This window comes from Tetrahymena thermophila (assembly GCF_000189635.1).
Source record: "Tetrahymena thermophila SB210 genomic scaffold scf_8254444, whole genome shotgun sequence".
Classification (NCBI taxonomy): Eukaryota; Ciliophora; class Oligohymenophorea; order Hymenostomatida; family Tetrahymenidae; genus Tetrahymena; species Tetrahymena thermophila.
In genome coordinates, this window is record NW_002476224.1 from 298618 (window position 1) to 317807 (window position 19190).

General features: G+C 21.9%; 5 protein-coding genes across 5 annotated transcripts; 2 read left to right on the forward strand and 3 right to left on the reverse strand. All coding sequences in view use genetic code 6, as the record gives it.

The window, feature by feature from the left end:
* Window positions 1-1000: 1000 nt before the first annotated feature.
* Window positions 1001-6309, forward strand: TTHERM_00585270 (endo-1,4-beta-xylanase xylA, putative; the record flags this gene model as incomplete). Its single annotated transcript, XM_001032632.2, has 4 exons — window positions 1001-1363; window positions 1477-6024; window positions 6081-6171; window positions 6227-6309. The coding sequence occupies 4 exons, from the start codon at window positions 1001-1003 to the stop codon at window positions 6307-6309; spliced, it is 5085 nt and encodes a 1694-aa protein (XP_001032632.2).
* Window positions 6310-7344: 1035 nt separating this feature from the next.
* TTHERM_00585280 (transmembrane protein, putative) lies at window positions 7345-8157 on the forward strand (the record flags this gene model as incomplete). Its single annotated transcript, XM_001032633.1, has 1 exon — window positions 7345-8157. The coding sequence occupies one exon, from the start codon at window positions 7345-7347 to the stop codon at window positions 8155-8157; it is 813 nt and encodes a 270-aa protein (XP_001032633.1).
* Window positions 8158-9065: 908 nt separating this feature from the next.
* On the reverse strand, window positions 9066-10563 carry TTHERM_00585290 (ribosomal protein L1; the record flags this gene model as incomplete). Its single annotated transcript, XM_001032634.3, has 4 exons — window positions 9066-9276; window positions 9337-9465; window positions 9525-9794; window positions 10064-10563. The coding sequence occupies 4 exons, from the start codon at window positions 10561-10563 to the stop codon at window positions 9066-9068; spliced, it is 1110 nt and encodes a 369-aa protein (XP_001032634.2).
* A 1874-nt stretch (window positions 10564-12437) lies between these two features.
* Window positions 12438-13806, reverse strand: TTHERM_00585300 (transmembrane protein, putative; the record flags this gene model as incomplete). Its single annotated transcript, XM_001032635.2, has 5 exons — window positions 12438-12798; window positions 12875-13249; window positions 13300-13425; window positions 13480-13564; window positions 13656-13806. The coding sequence occupies 5 exons, from the start codon at window positions 13804-13806 to the stop codon at window positions 12438-12440; spliced, it is 1098 nt and encodes a 365-aa protein (XP_001032635.2).
* An 867-nt stretch (window positions 13807-14673) lies between these two features.
* On the reverse strand, window positions 14674-17616 carry TTHERM_00585310 (Serine/Threonine kinase domain protein; the record flags this gene model as incomplete). The annotated part of the gene is made up of 8 exons (XM_001032636.1): window positions 14674-14714; window positions 14781-15190; window positions 15251-15431; window positions 15523-15635; window positions 15964-16424; window positions 16749-16838; window positions 16941-17231; window positions 17416-17616. The coding sequence occupies 8 exons, from the start codon at window positions 17614-17616 to the stop codon at window positions 14674-14676; spliced, it is 1788 nt and encodes a 595-aa protein (XP_001032636.1).
* Window positions 17617-19190: the final 1574 nt, after the last annotated feature.

The window sequence follows — 19190 nt, forward strand, 5'->3', positions numbered from 1 at the left end:
AAATAAAATAATTTATCATATTTTTAGAGGGTATTTTCATAATAAAAAATATAATTTTATGAAATATTTTTTGAAGGGTTAATAAATGATAGATTAAAGTTGATATTTATTTAATTAAAATTAAATTTAGTTGCTTGATATTATTAAATTATATTACAATTTTAAATGTTTTAAATGTTTTTTAAAATAATTTATTAGCATATATTTTAAATATGATATATGAATATATAAATTCTTTATTTTCATTTATTCAATTTATAGAGAAATAATCAAAATTAGTTATTTGTTTAAAAATATTTTAGATTTATTAATATAATAATAAATAAATTAATTCACAATATTAAGTAAGATATTTATTTTTTCAAATATTTTCTATCCTTATCAAATTTATTTTTATGAATTAAGTTTATTAAAAATATTGTTTATAAAATAAAGATGCTATAAATATTAAATTAATTTTATTTTTCAGAATAAATAAAAATTTCAATTTTATATTTTTTAATTTTTTAGATTTTAAAATAAATTTTATTACTAATCTAAATTGTAAGGATAATCTACCTTTTTATATTTATTGTATTTTTAACGATAATCTTTTTTTTAATGTACACTATTTATTACTAGAAATAAATAACAATTTTACAAGATTTTAATATTTGTAGTTATACCAAAATAAATAAGTATTATATTAAATTGATCAAAATATTATTTGAAAGTTTTAATTGTTTTAGTTCAAGGTTTATTTTGTTATTTTAATAGAATAAATAAATATAAATAATTTATTCATCAAATTTTGTTCAGTATTAAGAAAAATAAATATTTATTTATATAAAGAGTGATTCATATAAGATTACTTTGTTTTCATATAAATTGAAAAACTAAAAAGTAGAAAACATAAAAAAATATTGTAATTACTAATCAAAAGAAACATAAAAAATATATATAGCTTCTTAGTAATATCAGGGGAAATATAAAATAACTTACGAAGTTTTATTTGATAGAAATGGGATAAAATTAAGTAAAAAAGTAAAAAAAGTATGGAGAATTTGATGTGAAATTAGATTAACTATAGCTAGGTTTTGAGTAAGAAAGAAAAAATAATTTTGCCATGGAGAGATCAACTCATCCTCAATAACCTCTTAGTAAATCTGAATAGCCTAGACCTTTAGCAGCTTCTCGTTTTTAAATGACAGAGAGTAAGAATCAAAAAAGATCAATTTCATCAGAGAAAGCTTATATGGCATTAAAATTTTAGCAAGATAAAAAGAAATAGAGAAACGATGACCCAATATTAAAGAAGATGAAAGAAATAAATAAGTGTCAAAATGTAGCTGACTTTTTTTTGAATGGAATCTAACTTCAAAATGTAACAAATTAATTATTTAAAATTCAATGATTTTATTTATCGCTCAACAACAAATTCTATAATTTTACAATTTTTTAACTTAAAAAATGAATTTAGTTTTTATTTATATAAAGGTTAACTGCTCATTAATAAATACTATTCAAATGAATTATAATATTATTGCATGTTAATAAAGATAAGAAGATGCTACGTGTACAACTAAAAAAGCTGAAACAAGTTAATTTGTAGTTTATTTATAAAATAAAGTACTTACAGAAGTAGATAGGGTAGAAAAAATAGATTTTGAGGAATTGAAGCACATAAGCGTAAACTATCAAGCTGTCGATTAAGAGAATTTAAACGACTCATATCAATTTGATATTTACTCATAAGAGAAGAGTAAATTTCAAGCAGTGACTAAGATAGAGAGAAACAAACAGAAAAAGCAATCAGAAATTAGTTAAATAATTTCTAGCAAGAAAAATGATAACAGTGTATACATGCAACCATACGATTAAACTTCTATTTAAAAAAGCAAATATTAATCTAACCTGTAATAGAATAGAAAATAATCAACTTTTAATGAATTTGAAGAGGTTTATTTAGAATTGTTATCAGATAAGTATTAAAATGACAAAAATTATGATAACTAAGATGCAATTTCTACAAATTCCAATAAAATAAAATTGTCTTAAATGGTAAAAAATAATAACAATATTCACTCTGATCAAGTTTCTTCGAACAGCAGTCTTATTAGAGAAAAGAAAAATCCTCAAAATTATAACTTTAAAAGTGAATTAGGGTAACAATTTAAACAGCCCATCAACATTTATGAAATGCCTGTTTATGAATAATAAGGAGATTTAGATTAGGAGATCGTTAAAAAATCTCCTCCTTCTAATATTAAAAGTAAAATTACATTTAACCCTCTAGTAAAATAAGAATCTACTCCTTTGAATGCATATCCAGATGAATACACTAAGTATCCTAAAGAATAGACAAATTCTAATCTTTTTAATAATCAGAATAATCCATAAAATAAAAACTATAACATCAGTTAATATAACGGACTTATAAATAACTCTGATAAAATAATAAAAGATGAGTCAGTTCATAGAGTAGTAAATTAGTTATAGTTTAATTCTTAAAATCCTGGTTAATTTAATTAATCTCCTCTTTCTACATACGAAAATAAGCAATCAAAATAAGTTTAGGATAATGCAAATAATTATAGCAATCTCTAAAAAAATAATTAGAACTTAAACCAATATAAAGGACTTGCTGATAACTCAGATAAAATTAATAAAGATGATTCAGAATTTAGAATACCGCATTAATTTTAGAATGGTTCATAACTCACTGAATAGAATTTTTCTGATCCTTCAAATATGTAAAACAACCCATAAAATAAAAACTATAATATTAGCTAATACAAAGGACTTGTGAATAACTCAGAAAAGATTATAAATGATGGGTCAATTCCAAGAATAGTAAATTAGTTATAGTTTAATTCTTAGTAACCTGAACAATTTAATTAATCAGCTATTAATCCTCCTCAAAGCTAACATTAATAACTAATCTAAGGAACTGATAGCTTTAATTATAATAATCCTTAAAATAATAAAAATTACAATATAAGTTAATATAATGGACTTATCAATAATTCAGAAAAAATTATTAAAGATGGCTCAGTACACAGAATAGTGCACCAATTATAGAATGGTTCTTCTTAGCTTCAATCAAATACAGCTAATTTTAACAATATTGCTAATAGTTAAATAATAGATAACTAATAAGTAAGCGGCTTAAATAGTTAAATTAAAACTAATCCTTAGAATTAGAATTATAACATAAGCTAATATAATGGCTTAATAAATAACTCTGATAATATAATAAAAGATAACTCAGTCAATAGGATAGTAAACCATCTCCAAAATGGATTGTAAAATGATAGCCAGAACTAATTTAACCCAAATAATAATAACTTTGATGTATAGGCAAGTCTCCGCCCTGCATCAAACAATCTAACTTCAAATCCAAATATTTCAAATGGATAATCTTAATTTTAAATAAGAAGCAATTAAGGTCCAAATAGTTTTATTAAGAAATAAGAAAGTGGTGACATTTAGGATTTTTAGGCAAACTTAAACTAAAAGGTACCTGAAAATATTGTAAGCGCAAATAACTTGACATAGGAGAGGAAAAATCCAGTCACTTATATGAATATTAGGGATAACAACTTAGAGAGCTAAGCAAGCATATCTAATAAAGGATAGCATATTAACTCTCAAGTAAATGGTATGGAATCTTTATAAATTTAATCATTTTAACCGATTTAAAATACAACAAATTTAAAATAAATTAGAGATTTAAAATAAAGTAACCAAAGTAATTAAGATATTGATAATTTAATATCAATTAATTAGTAATAAAAGCAGCAGTAGGCTGAATTTTAAAGTAACTAAAATTCTAACTAATCATCTAACTTTATTAATGACCAAAGAAAGATTCCTATAAAAAATGTTTAATAAATAACTTAAACACAGCCTTTAGCATAAAATTTAGACTTTGAGACTGAATCTATTCCAAAAAAAATTACTAAATCTCAAAACAATCCAGTTGGAGCTGATAAAATGTTATAAAATAATCATAGAGATAACAAAAAGGTATTAAATCCTAATTTGGATTTCGAAGAACCCTTACTAAATTAAAATAAAAAAAATAAAGCTGAAGTTGATTTGCTTAAGAGTAGTTAAGCATCGGAGAATTTCAGTTCAAATTTTATTAATGAGAAAGGAGCTTAGTAGAAGATTTTAATTGAAGATAGTAGAAAAAATGAAACTCACAGCAACTAATAATAACTCGAAGTAAACAATCAAATACCATAGCCTATCTAAAAAAATGTTTAATAGAATTTACCATAAATAAATATAAATTATTATTAAGGCGATTCTCATAAAAGTTCCACTCATAGTGACAGGAATCAAATAAATGGCAATAATTTTAGCACTAACAAAGCAAATAACAATTTTAATAATAATTCTAATACATAAACTCAATATATAACACCATAGAAAACACAATACTCCTCAACTTATATTGACTCCACAAATATTATCAAAAATATGAAAGAACCCTATGCTCAAAACATCGATAGTTAGGATACAAAATAAAATAAAAACTAAATACCTATGAATGGAAATTAACATCATCTAAGCTATACATAACAGCCAACCTAATTTTAAAGCAATTTTGCAAAATAAGAACCTGTTTAAAGATCAAGAGCTAGCTCAACACAAAATTTAGATTAATAGCAAAATATTTTTTCTTCAAATATTAGATTAAAAGATTAGGTAGACCCAAATTATAATTCTTAAGCCATTAATTAACGATCAAGGGTTAATTCAAATCATACTTAAGATTCTTAATTTTAATATCACAATAATTTTAATCAGCTTGCATCTAATGGAGGACCTTAGTCAAATACTTATCAAACTAATCCTAATGCTTACAGTGTAAATAATAAGTAAGACTCTTTTAACAAATTTGATAATAAAAATTTAAATTCAGCTCCAAACCTGATTAAGGGTTAAAATAATTAAGCTTTGATAAACAACTAAAACCAAATTAATAGTAATTAGTAGTTTAATCCTATTAGTAACCAAACTCAAAAAATTAACTAAAATGAAGATTATACTATTAATAACTAAAATGGAATAAGAGATCCTGGGTAGTTTAACCATCCTAATATTAATAATGCTAAAACAGATTAATAAAAAGATTAGGGTTAAAGAAAGATAATTTAATTAGGAGGAAAAACTTACAATTAACCTTCAAACCAGAATTCTCAATAAAAAAATTATTAAATGATGGAGTCACCATATAGATCTAGTGATGAGAAAAGCAACCACTAAAGCAAAAGTTCAATATCAAAAACATAGATTAATTAAAATAAATACTTTGCTCCTAATTTGGAAAAGACTTCCCCAAGTAGAGTAAAATATGCTTAGACAAATACACCTATATAAAATGTAATTTACTATCTCTCTGAAGATTAATAATAACCAAATAATATAAAGTAAAACTAATTTGATGCCAATGATAAAAACAGCATTTAAAACTTAATTTAAAATAGAAATAAATTAAGGGGTTAATAAAATGACTCAAGATACAATTCTCGTAGTATAAATTAATAATCTCCTGAATTTTCTAAGACATAATCTCCGAATATTAGAATAAATAGACAACAAGAAAATATCAAGAAATTTTATGAAAGCAAGTAAGAGTAGCTAGAAAGGCTTTCAAACACAAAATAAAGTGAAAGTTCTAGTATCATAAGGAACGAAAATTTATCTAACTCATCTGGGAATTTAAATAAATACATTCTTCCTAAAACGACTAGTTAAAATAATTAAAAGATTTAAGGTAATATTGGAATTAATTTAAGTAAATTAAATAAAACTTAAATCCCTCAAAACAATAACGATCAATCTTCTTTACAAAGCCAATTCCAAAAAAGGATGAACAACTCTTAGATTTCTCCTTCTAAACTTACATAGATTATTGTAAAAGAAAAGCAGTCAAATTTCGATGATTCTTTTGCTAATAAAGACTATTCTGAATTTAATCCCACCAAAGTTTAAGGTTCACAAAATTAAATCTCCTCATATTCACATATAAAAGTAAAATAATTAAAATTATATAAAATGAAACTCAATAATTATTTAAAATTATATAGAGCATGATATAGGAAACATAATCTAATTTGAGAATAAATCAACAAATAGAAACCATGTCACAAAAATCAAAATTAAATTCAAAAGGAAGAAGTAAGTTTTTTGTTTAAAGTTTAATAAAATTTTTATTAATTTTCTAAAAAAACAGTTTTTAGCGAAGAAAAATTATATTCACCTATGAATAGCAAGCTTTCTCAAACTGCAAGAGAATACAACAGATTTAATAATTGAGATATTTTTAACATCTGAACTATGATTATAAAAATTTCCACTTATTTTAAAAATAAATATATTATAAATATTACTTGTATTTTACTTTATTTGTTATGTAAATATTTTCTAAAATAACTTTTATTTTCTATTATCAAATTGATAAAGATATGTATGAAACAAAAATCACTTTGATAAATTCGATGAAAAACAAACAAACTTTAAAAAGTGAGATAATGACAGATTTGAGAATTAAATATTTTATATTTCAAAATTTCAAATATAATTGTAAAATTACTTTTTTAATTTACTGTTAAACACCTATAAAACTAAAGTATTATTTTAATTTTATTTAATTAATTTTTTAAAATAAAATATCTTACTTTAAAAAAAAAATAAATTAAAAAATAGCCTTTTTGAGTTGAAAAATATAGTGAAATTTTCAATTAACATTTTTAAAAATTTTATAAATATGCTCTGAAGATAAAAATAATTTAGTCAAGTGCATATATAATATATATTATTTTTGATAAGCATATGATTATATATTTATAATTATAATATTTTATTATAACTTTAATTTATAATGTAAAAAATTTTATTAAAAAATAAAAAATAATAAAATTATTTTAAGTACAAGATTTATATTTTATTAAATTAATAAAAATAAAGAATATTCTATTTAATTCATAAAGCTTTTTGATATTTGAATTACGGTTGAAGAAAAATTAACATTAATTGATAAATTTATAAAGTAATCAAAATTCACCATAATTAAATTTATAATAATTTAATTAAGAAAATGAAAAGTATTATATTGAAATAATTGTCAATATTGCTTTTTGATGCGAAATATGTTGACTTCTTTATATTAAAGTATTGCAAATATTTTAGTAGACTAACTCTTTCTTACTTATGCTTGCTTATTTTGAAGGGTTAAATATTTTTAAATAAAAAAAGATATATTTTTTACTAAGTATTACTATAATTTATTTCTATTTAATTTTCTATAAAAAAAAAAAGTAAAAATATTGATTCAAAGCAATACCGCTTAAAATGAAACCAAGCGAGCAAGAAATAAAAGAGGCTCATGCGTTAAAGGACGCTTTGAGAAGCAAAAGCAAGTTTCGTCCTGATTACTCTCAAGAAAGGTTAGACTAATAGCAAGAGATTTAAAAGGACAGAATCAAAGAATATGAAATTAGAAATTTTAGAGAAATGTTAAGATTGATTCCAGAAGTGAGAAAAAAGATTCCTAAATCAGAATAAGAAACTTCAATTAAGCTTTATGATGATTACAATAATAGTGTTTAAAAATCTACTTTATTTATTATCCCTATTTCATTTTTCGCTTTTTGCAATAAACGCATGTAAAATCTTATGGGAAAGCCTGGAACTTTCATTCTTTCAATAGCATCAACGACTATGATGACATTTACTAATTTAATATTTTTCTAGCCTCTCTTACATTAGGAAAAGATATAAAGATTAAGGAATATTTGCAATTAATATAAACCAATCATTAGAGATCAAAATTATTTAGATTATTTAAATTTCAATAAATCTTATAGGATGGATGAAAAACTCCTTTAAAATGAAGTTATAGCAGATCGTGTTTAAGCTGCTTATTAATAGTTTATACCAATATTTAAGGAAGGAAAATATACTTACTCTCATAGAGGATAGTTAAGGAAGTAGCTTTCAGAATTAGAAGCAGAAATAGATGAGGATTTTAGAAAATAGCTTGAGGAAGGTAAAGAATTTGCAAGACAAGTACAGTAAAAAATGCTTTAAAGAGAGCTGTTAAAACAGTAATAAGAATAATAAAAACAATAAGAAGAATAAAAAATACTATAATAACAAAAATGAAAACTATTTTAATAGCTAGTTTATATTTATTCCACTTAAATTTAATACTAATTCCTATAAACAAAATTAAATTATAATATGCATTTTTGGCCGAAATATAATTAGTTCTATCTATTTTTTAAATTTAGTATTTTACTTAATTAATTAAATAAATCAATTTATTTTAAAACATTTAATTTAATTTTTTAAACAATGCTTATCAAAAACAACTAGTAAATCGAATATTTCAACATTAAAATTAAAATTTTAATAAATATAAAGAACAATAAATAATTTCAAGTATGGTATATTTGTTAATTATATAAATCTGCACAATTATCTGTCTTTCAAGCTAATATTTTATAAAGACAATAATAATAAGTTTTAATTAATTCCTTATTTCATATTTTTAAAAAATATTTAATTAGTAATGTTTAAAATAAACCTAAAAATGGTTAATTACAATAATCAATTTAAAACTCTAATATTTTTCTGTTATTTAATGGGTTAAATTTCGTGAAAATTACAAAACTTAGTTTATAAAATTTTACCTAAATATTTTAGATTAAAAAATAAATAGTTTACTTTATTGAGTGATAAAAAATTTTTTGCAATAATTGAGCAAAACGAAATTATTTGAATGAATAAATTGATTGATACATAATATAAAATGGCATTCATAGAAAACAAAGCATTATGTTAAATTTTTTATTGATAAAAATATTGTAGATAACATTAAAATTTTATATCCAATACAGAATATAATCGTTATATACTAAAAATTACATTATTTATTTATTTTCTTACTTACTTAACAAATCTTTTAATTATTTTTTAAAGCTGTTTTAATTTCTGTTACTATTTTGTTTATATAACTAATTATGCTAATTTCATTTATCTTTCTTTTGTTTAGAGATTAATACTTACTTTCACTCAGTAATTACTGAGCTCTTTTCTTCTTCAGTGAGTTAGTTAAATATAGGGAGAGAAATAGAATTGAATGTTTTAATGTTGACTTATCTAACTCTATTGTGTTTAATCTTTTATTTTAATAAATGAGGAACAGTGTTGTATATTCCGTGAATAATGTTTTTAACAATATCTTTTATATTCATGTTTGTTCTGGCTACTTTGATGGTACTATTTATTTTTATAAAAAGTTAGCTTAGATATATATCTACTAAAAAATTATATTATTACTAGACAGGACCGTTACCCATAGAGAAGTAGGTGTAATTAGCTAAATCATTTAAATATGCTTAGTAGTCGTCACCAAACTTTTCCTTTTAATCAGCAGGTACTTCCTTGCAGTTAATAGGGAAGGGAATTCTATTTATATTATAAAAATAAAATTAATTTATTAGTTTTCTAATTGCTAATTTATTTACTTCTTTCTTTCATAAAAAACTTTTCCAGTAGGTTTACGAATCAATTCGTAAATAGAGTAGTCAACAAAGAAGAGATCGTAAGAGTAGAAGAGTTTTAGCTTATCTTTGTAAGTGGGGAACTTCTTGTCGATCTTTGAGTATCCCATAACACGAGCAATATTGGGAATATCTAAATTTTTAATCTTATCTTTGTATTCTCTTTGAGGATCCTTGGTGAAGATACAGAACTTGGAGCTTTATTCTGCGCCATAAATAGGAACAGGTAAAGAACTATTTTAAAAGATTGTGTTAAAATATTTTTTATTTTAATTGTTTTAAAAACTTAGTAAATGAAAGCAATATCTACAAATTGTTCTACTTAACCTTTTAAATAACACTAGTTATTTTATTGCTATTTTATTAAGCGTCTAAGATTTTAATCTTATTAAAAATTTTAATAGCTAGTCTAAATAAGAGAATTCGATAGAATTATCAAGTAGGATATTGCTTTTATCACTTTAGTTAGCAAGAAGCTGTTTAAGCTTAATTAATTTATTTACATCTAGAGAGGTCTGATTGAATATTCTTCAGGAATCTTGGAAAGGACAATTTCAATGTAGATAAAATCATCATCTTAATCGAGTAAATCATTCTATTTCTTGTGACCTTAGTGGTATTTGATCAAAGATTTAGCAGCCTTCTTTATGAGTTCCTTATCTAATTTAATTTTTTGGATAGTACGTTTGCGCAACTAATTGTAAAGATGATTTTCTGCATTTACAAAAGCAGCATAGTCATCGACCTTAGGCTTGGTAGAACTGATTTTTTTCTTTTTTTCTTCAGCAGCCTTGACAGGATCAACCTTTTTGATGGCTTTAGATTTAAGAATCATTTTTTCTTATTTAGTCATTTTCTTTGCCTTTCTTTCCTTGGCTTGACCTAATTTCTTTTTGATATCTTCCAACTTTTGAGTCTTGAGCTCAGCTCTCTTCTCCTTTTTCTTATCATCTTTTGTTTGCTTTTCAGCTAAGAGTTTTTAGAATTATTTCTTATCAACCATTTATAATAACTTATTTATTTTAATTGATTTTATTTCTTTCTTAGAAATTAATTAATCTTCTTTGTTTTTAGCTGTTTATTAAAATTCTATTTATCAATTTGGTCTTAAGATCTCAATGAAGATTTTATGATTTTTTAAATAATATCAAATATTATTATCCTTTTCTCGTTTTAATTTTGAACCTTCTACATATCAATACTAATAACCATTCTAAAATGCTCTTTTTACTTCGCATTCTTATGTGTTAATTAATTAATTCGTTAATAACTAATTCCCTTCATTTATTAGCAATGCTAAATGAAACCAAGCGATTTTTAAATTTATTTTTACAATTAAAATTATTTTTCTTTTTAATTTAATTAATTAATAAAAATAAAAAAATTTTTACAGCAAAGTTGCCTTTTACATTTCAATTTTAAACTAAATATTTATTTTTATTTAAAAATTTAGTTAAAACAAATAAATATTAAAATAAATAAAAGAGATCTTCCAACATATTTAAATTTTTTAATTTTACAAATAAATAAATATTAATTAATAAAATTCTAAAATAGTTTTAAATAATATTAAATTAATTAAAAAATGAGTTAAACTTTTAATGTTCAAATAATTATATATATATTTTTATGTATGAATTGAATTAAGTATTATTCTATATAAATCCATCCTATTACTTCAAAAAACAAATAAATTATCAATTAAAATAAAAATGATTAAATGAAAATTCATTAATTGATAAATTCTTGGTTTATAAAAAATAAATCAATAGAATTATTTACTAAATTTAGAAGAATATTTTTAATAAAATTGTAAATGAATTTAAAAATTTTATTTAAAACATTTTTCAAAGAAATTATAATTTTACTTAGTATCAATCAATATTTTAATAATAAATTTTACTGAATTTTTAAATGTTTATTTAGAATGTATAATCAATTTCATTTTTAGTTTTATAATATCTTCTTAAAATTTTATGATTCCTCAATTTTATAATTTTATTGAATCTAAATCTATTTTTGCAAATATTGATTGCAGAATTTTTTTAAATTTATTTTTAATTTAAAATAGATTAAAAATTGATATATATTTTCATTCAAATCATAATTTATATGGGTTCAAAAAATACTTATCAAAAAAATTTATTTATTTTAAGTAATTTTAAATATTTTTTTAATTTGAATTTATTACAGATCGGTATTAAAACTATTCTAAATATCTCAGCACTATGCTTATTTTACAGAAAGTACCTTAAATCCTTAAGGAATACCAATGTCTTCATAACCTTTGTAGCTAATAAATCTAAGCTTGATTTTAAATTAAAAACTCTCAAATTAACTTTATGTAAAATTTTAATAGATAATTTTTATAAAATATAAATAAGTTATTTTTAACTTTAACCAAACAAAGTTATTAAGTTATTATTCTTTATTGAATAAAATTATTTATTGTTTTAAAGTGAAAAAATAAATTTGGTTAATTTATATATTAATATTACATCTTTAATTTAATTATTATTTTTACTTTTATTTTTATTTTTATAGTTTTATTTATTATGTTATGTTCATTCATAATTTTTATGAAAGCAAATACAAGTCTATCTTAATTAACATAATTCTACTTTTAAACAAAATGAAATTCATTTTTGTTTACTTAATTAGAAATTTGTTTTAAAATAATTTAAAATTCATAAAGGAAATAATTAAAATTTTAAGTTCTTCAAAACATATTTTTTATCTATTATTTATATTTTACAATTAACTCAATAAACATTTACTAAAATAAATTTGAATAAAAGTATGTATAATAATTTAAATATTTTAATTTCAGAATAATTAGAAGATATTTCAAATTTCAAAAAATATTTTATTCTTCCTTCACTTACGAAATTTTTAGCGATTCTTGAATAATGAAGTCCCGAAATAAGCAAAAACTATTATCATGCTGAGAATAATTAATTCATTTCTTAGATAGCAGACTCCATCCATAATAATTATTTTGGGAGATAGTTTTGGAACAAACTCAAATTTTGATTCGTCAGTGTTTTCTTCAGATTAAAAGAAATAGGATTCTTCTTGTTCTTCCTTTAAAAGCTTCATTTTTTATTAATACTCTTTAATCTAAAAATCTATTTCTGATTGCTTTTTAATTTTAAACTCTTCACAACCTAGTGCCAAAAAGAGTATCAAAAATAGGAGTGCAAGTATAAATAACTAAGTCCAGCCAATTTTAGTCATTCTATAAATAAAATTTTTATTAAAAACGATCATTTTAAGAATAAAAATATTAATTTTAATGTTGAAAGATTAATTACTGGAAAAATGAAGGTTTATTGGATTATTATGATATTGCAAGTATTCTCTTTTTCTTATTTTAATCAAATTAATATGATAAGTCAATTAAACTTTCTCTTTTAGGCAAGCTGCCTTTGATATCTTTTTTTTTAGAATTTAATTCTTTATCAAAAACGATCTTTTCGCCTAAAAATATATGCCAAAATCCCATTCCTGATGCAATAATAAATGCATCCCTAATGTCATTAATAAATTTGAGTTCATATTAATCAAGATCAGTATCTAGCTTAACATAATTTTTAACGTAATAAGCAGATAAATATTCCTTTAAAAATTTATCATTTTCGAAACTTTCTTTGTCTGTAATTTCCACTAATTTTGCATACGATTCCATCCTAATTCATAGAGTTCAAATTATTTAAGTTATGTTTAAAATATAAAATACTTTTTTATTGTGTCTTTATCATATGCTTAAACATTTTATGGGAGAGATAAATCTATGTATTTAGGCTTATAGCAGAATAATCCAATTCTTTCATAATTAACAATTAAAACATGTCCTTCTTCATAACTAATTTAATGATTATTGAAAAACAAAATATTCTTTTTTACAGAAAGAAATTACTTTATATTATAAACTGGATTTAACACAACTGCGATAAGATATTTGCTTAATACTTCATCGGTGAGATTTTCAGTAATAATTTGATCTTTTTATATAAAACATCTATGTTTATTTGATAAATGTAGATTTAAGTCTCATGATATGTTAAGTGCTAATCTAATCTGCTATGAAATTACATATTTCTTTTATCTTTTTTTGCTTGAAAAGATCTGGATTTAGCTTCTCATCAAAAATAGTTCTAAATTACTAAAGAATTTCTGAGCTTAACTCACATTTTATAATATTCCTTTATTATAAAAAAACGTTGCTTTAAGTTTTTTAACTCATTGTTAAAGACTTATTTGATTTTTTTTAAATTTTGATAAAAAACAGACAAACAAAGATATTTTTTAACTTTAACTTGATTAATATTTTTTTTAACGTGTTTTAAACTCAATAAAATAAACTCAGTACAATTATTTTTAATAAATCTAATTTATACGATATATTTATTAAAAAGATAAACCTTAAATTAATTAATTAATAATTTTGAGTTTATTAATAATAGATTAAAGAAATTATAAAAATATTAAATAATATAACATAGTAGGAGTATTTATGAATCAAATTGTATTAAGATTTAAAATTTTACTGTTATCAAGAATGATATATAATATTAACTATATTTCAATTAAGCCATGAATTTTTTGCAAAAACTTATTATGCTGTTTTTAAAATTTTTCTTAATTGTAATAAGTTAAACTTTAAAAATTAATAAAATTCTTTTGTTTTTAAAAAATATTTATTGATGCTGTTGTAAGTTTTTTTTTAATCCTTGTCAAAAAATAAAAGAGAAAAATTAAATGATTTTATAACAATAACGATAGGCTACTCATATCAATAAAAATATGAGATACAACAAAAAAATGCATATAATATTAGAATAAAATGGTTAAAGGATTAAGATACATGATATGTAGATGTAAAAGTTGGTAATAGCATAATTTAAAATAATCTTTATTATTTATCATTATTTTATAACCAAGGATAATAGTGTGGGAGGAGGGAGTTAGTTATTTAGTTAGTGTTAGTTATTAAGGGATTTTAATCTTAAGATAATAAAATTGAATATAACATTTGGTAAAAGTTGGTTAATAAAAATTTTTTTATAGAGTCATATTTAGTTAAAATATATTAAAGTAAGAATAAAGTCGTTCAAATGTTATCCTTTAGTTTATTTCTAAGATCGGAAACACCTATTTATCAGTTAAAAATTTATTAATTTGATTGTTGAAATTTATAAAATTAATTAATTAATTTACCTTTTTATTTAACAGGAGAAACAATTTCATCCTTAGCTTCATCTACTGTGTCAATTTTTCCATTAAAGTCTTTCATATTATTTAGCAGAGCTCTTTTCAAATTATTTTTTGACATATCAGGACTCTTTTAACCTACTAATTGAACTCCAAAAGAAGTAGATTTATTACGCAAGTCAGGGCTACCAAATTGAGATTAGCCTGGGTGACCTATTTGTTTCTTTAAGTTGTCTAAGCACTAGAAACTATCATTATTCTATGAATCATGAAGGGAGTCAGTAACTCTTCCGTTAAGAACAGGAGTGTTAGCCATTTTAAATGTGAGACAAGAGTCTTGATTTAATGGTCCTTAATTAATTTTTCTAGGACCAATGTTAGGAGAATTTATTGGTGAATTCATAAGAGAAGAATTTCTATTTAAAAATAATTGAATTAGAATTTTAAATATTTAATAGAAAATAATTTAAGTTTACCTAGAAGTTACATCATCTTCCTTAATCTCGTCTTTTGTGCTATCGTTAAGAGTTTGACTATTTGATTATTGAATAGGTTTGACTTAGTTATTCGAATCAAAGAATGGATGTTTCAATGCATCTGCAGCGTTGATTCTGTTTTTAGGATCTTTTTCTAACATCTTCTTCAATAAGTCGTAAGCTTTTAATAAAAAAAGTAAACAGATAAAATTTAAAGCTTCAACATAATGCAAATTTATTAATATTATGAATTCACAATTAAAAAAATTTACTCTGTAAAGGTAACTTTAGGTACTCAACTGAATCAAATTTAATGTTGCATGCTCTATTTTAACTCAAGATATCGTTGTAGGTCTTTCCATCAAATGGAGACTTTCCAATCAATCTATTTATAAAAATAAACCATTTTTATTATTATTACTTAGAAAAATTAATTGACTCGTATTTAAATTTAAAAGCTAATAATTTCTTTCAATCTATTCACTCATCCTTAAAAATAATTAATTAAATTTTGTGGGGGAAACATTAAATTTTTTAATTTTGTAATCTGATGTAGAATAAATTGAGAATTCTAGCTTAGAGCTTGTTGAATTATAAAAATAAATAAATTTTTAACTAGTTATGATTTATTAAAATTAATTATTACCATAATTTATGATTCAATAACGCTTTACCAAAATAAATTGAAAAATATAAATTAATTAATTGCTTACAATATGTGGAACATAAGCCCTATTGAAAAAAGATCGCATATAGGATCATAAGTTGTGTTCAAGTTTTTAATATTGACAACTTCAGGTGCTACAAAACCAGGTGTACCGCATCTTACAAAAAGATATTCAGGTAAATCGCAGCGTGTAGCTAAACCGAGATCAGCAATAACAATTTATTTACCTTGAGGGTCTTTAAAAAGCACATTTTCTGGCTTTAAATCTCTGTGCATGATTCTTTTTTAGTGCATATGAGCGCAGCCTTCTAGTAATCCTCTTAAGATATCTTTGATTTCTTCTGATGTGTAACGATGCTTAGATTTCATTTTATCGTATAGCTGACCACCTTCGAGTAAATCAAGAATAAAATAAAGAGAGTTTTCTGTTTCGAAAACTTCATGAAGCTTCATAATATTTGGGTGGTCAAGAGCTCTCATGAGATCTATTTCGTTTAAGAGTGCTTCCTATTATTAGTATATTTAATAAAACGCATAAAAATAGAGCTGGTTAATAATTATATAGTATTTTATTATCACATTTAATTTTTTAGGTAAGAGAGTAGTTATCAATTAATTAAAAAATTAATTAACTTTTCTTTGTTTTTAATCATAGGTAGAAACTATTCAAAATTTTGAGAGAGATATTTAATTGCTTTTTTATTTATTAATTGTTGCTTGCTTGTTTATTTTTATTTATATGTGTTTTTTACAATCATTCTTAACTCTCTCTCACTTTTTCAGAGCTATATAATCTCTAATAAAAAGTATCTTAATTTAAAAATTGTGTACCTTTCCTTTTTCTTGAGCATAGGCGGCTTCCTTTGAAAATGCTTTGACAGCAAACATTTTTTCATCCTCTAATCTCTCAGCAAGATATACCTATTTGGTATTAACAAATTATTAGAAATATTAGTAGGATTAATTAAACACATAAACAAAATATTTATTTTTATAAGCTAAAATGAATTGTTATTTATTTACTGATGCAAAATTTCCTTTTCCTATCTTCTTGTGGGCACGGAATAACTCATGGAATCCTCTTTAGTTTAAGATTTTTCTTAAGGCGTCACGCCATTTTATTAAAACTTTATCTTCAGGGCTGTAAAGTTCACAAACACACCCAGATTTATCTAATTTAATTCCTTTTGGTTTTCCAAGCTTTACTTTATCATCTTTTTTGTCTTTGTTTTCAGCAACCTTTTCTCTCATTAATTCAAAGCATAATTCGAAGCTTAAATCAGTATATCCCTTAGGTTAGTTGTGGTCTTTTTCCTTATTTTGATAATAAAAATAAATATTTTTCATTTTCTCATTAGTTTTATGGACTTAATTAATTGTTCTTGGAAGAAAAAATAATTATATTGAGATTTTAAAAGAAATTCAAAGCATGTGAGTAGGTACACTAGCTTTTATGACATTTAAGGGATTAATTTTGAAAAATGTAGATATTAATTACTGAATAATAGTAAATCTAAGTAGGGTAAAGCTCAAAATAGCGCTTAGACTTCATTATTTTTCCTTGCTTTGAGAAATAATCAGCGATAATCAATTAAGATTTATCAGGGTGCTGGTTGTTGCCCTTAGAGAGTTTTGTCCAAATTTTACCTTTCTAAGCCTTTCCTGGAGTTGTATTTCCGCTTTTTGTTTCAGAGCTCATTTTAGTGTGTGTTCAATTTATTCTTTATAGTGTGAATGTTTTTTTTTATGTTTATGTTTTACTTTATTAGTTCTTTGCTTTTATTTTGAGTTTTGTAATTAAATTATTTTTTTTATTTTATTGCAAATTGCAATACCATTCGATTAATTTATACTAAAATTAATTAAAGAATATTTAAAGAAAACTCAAAATCTACTTCTACTAACTTTTAGGACTATTTATTTTTTGATATTGATATGACAATTCTTTGTTAAAGCGTATAAACATACATACATATTCATTCATTCATTCATACTCACATAATTTATATTATTTATTATTATTATACAAAAGAAAAGTAAAATTTTTATTTTTTTTAATATTAACCACTAATAACTTAAGAAAAAAAATTTTATTCTTATTTGCATTTAACTCGCCTCTTCAGAACTCAATTTTTCTATTTCCTTATATTATTAATTCAAGTAAATTAGCACTAAAAATATTTCGTCTTTAGGAAACCAGTCTCTCTAAATTGATTTCTGAATGAAAATTTATCAAAAATAATTGTGGAATTTTTAAAAAGGTGAGAGATATTATATTCTGGATGAAGATATAATATAATTTAAAGTTATTTTATTTAAAAAAATACATTCTATTCATAAATTTAATAGGTATTTTTTGTTTATCTGTTCATCCAAAAGATTATAGAATGTCTAGAAGATAGAATTTTATCTAAAGAACAATGAATGGTGATAACCATTTAAATTATGTTGTGTTATTGTTTAAATTATTTTTAAAGAGAATAAAATTCTTAATAATAATAATAATTTTATTTCAATTTAAAAATTATTTTCCAAACAAACTAAAAAAAGTTAGTAATTTTTACTTCTTATAAAATATAAATTAAAGTAATTCTAGATTAGATTTTTTGGTATAGAATTTGTTTTAGTACTATAACAATCTTTTAATTAAATACATTTCTAAATTACTATCAATCTATTAAATATTTATTTATTCATTTATTTTAAAATAATTACCTTTAAATAAAGGAATTTTATATCTTTTTAGAGACTATTTTACTTTAAAATATTTAAATTACTCAAATTTAAAAATAAATTAGCTAAAAATTCTTAAAGTGTTTTTTACTTAATAAGCAATAAAGAGTGGGAGATCTGTTCATTTAAAAGCAAAACCTATAATTTTATATTTCCCATTTACTTTTTTGGTTAGTTTAAAAGAAATACCTATTTCTATTGAAAAAAAAAAAATTTATAATAAAAGTCAACAAATTTGTATTCATTTATAATAAGAATGAAACCACTTCAATGAAAAAAAATATTTTAAATTCATCTACAAATATAAAAATCTATAACTTTCTAATTAAAATTTAAAATTAAATATCAATATATTCTTTTCAAAGTTTGTCTGTGGTTTTAACTATGAATAAAAGAAAATTGCATATACTAAATTAATATTGAAATGATATCAAAAATGAGAATTTACAAATATAATAAAGATGAAAAATACTGGTTTAGTTTATTTAAAATTAAAATTGAATTTTTAAAATTTATAATTTTAGGAAGGATGGATAGTTA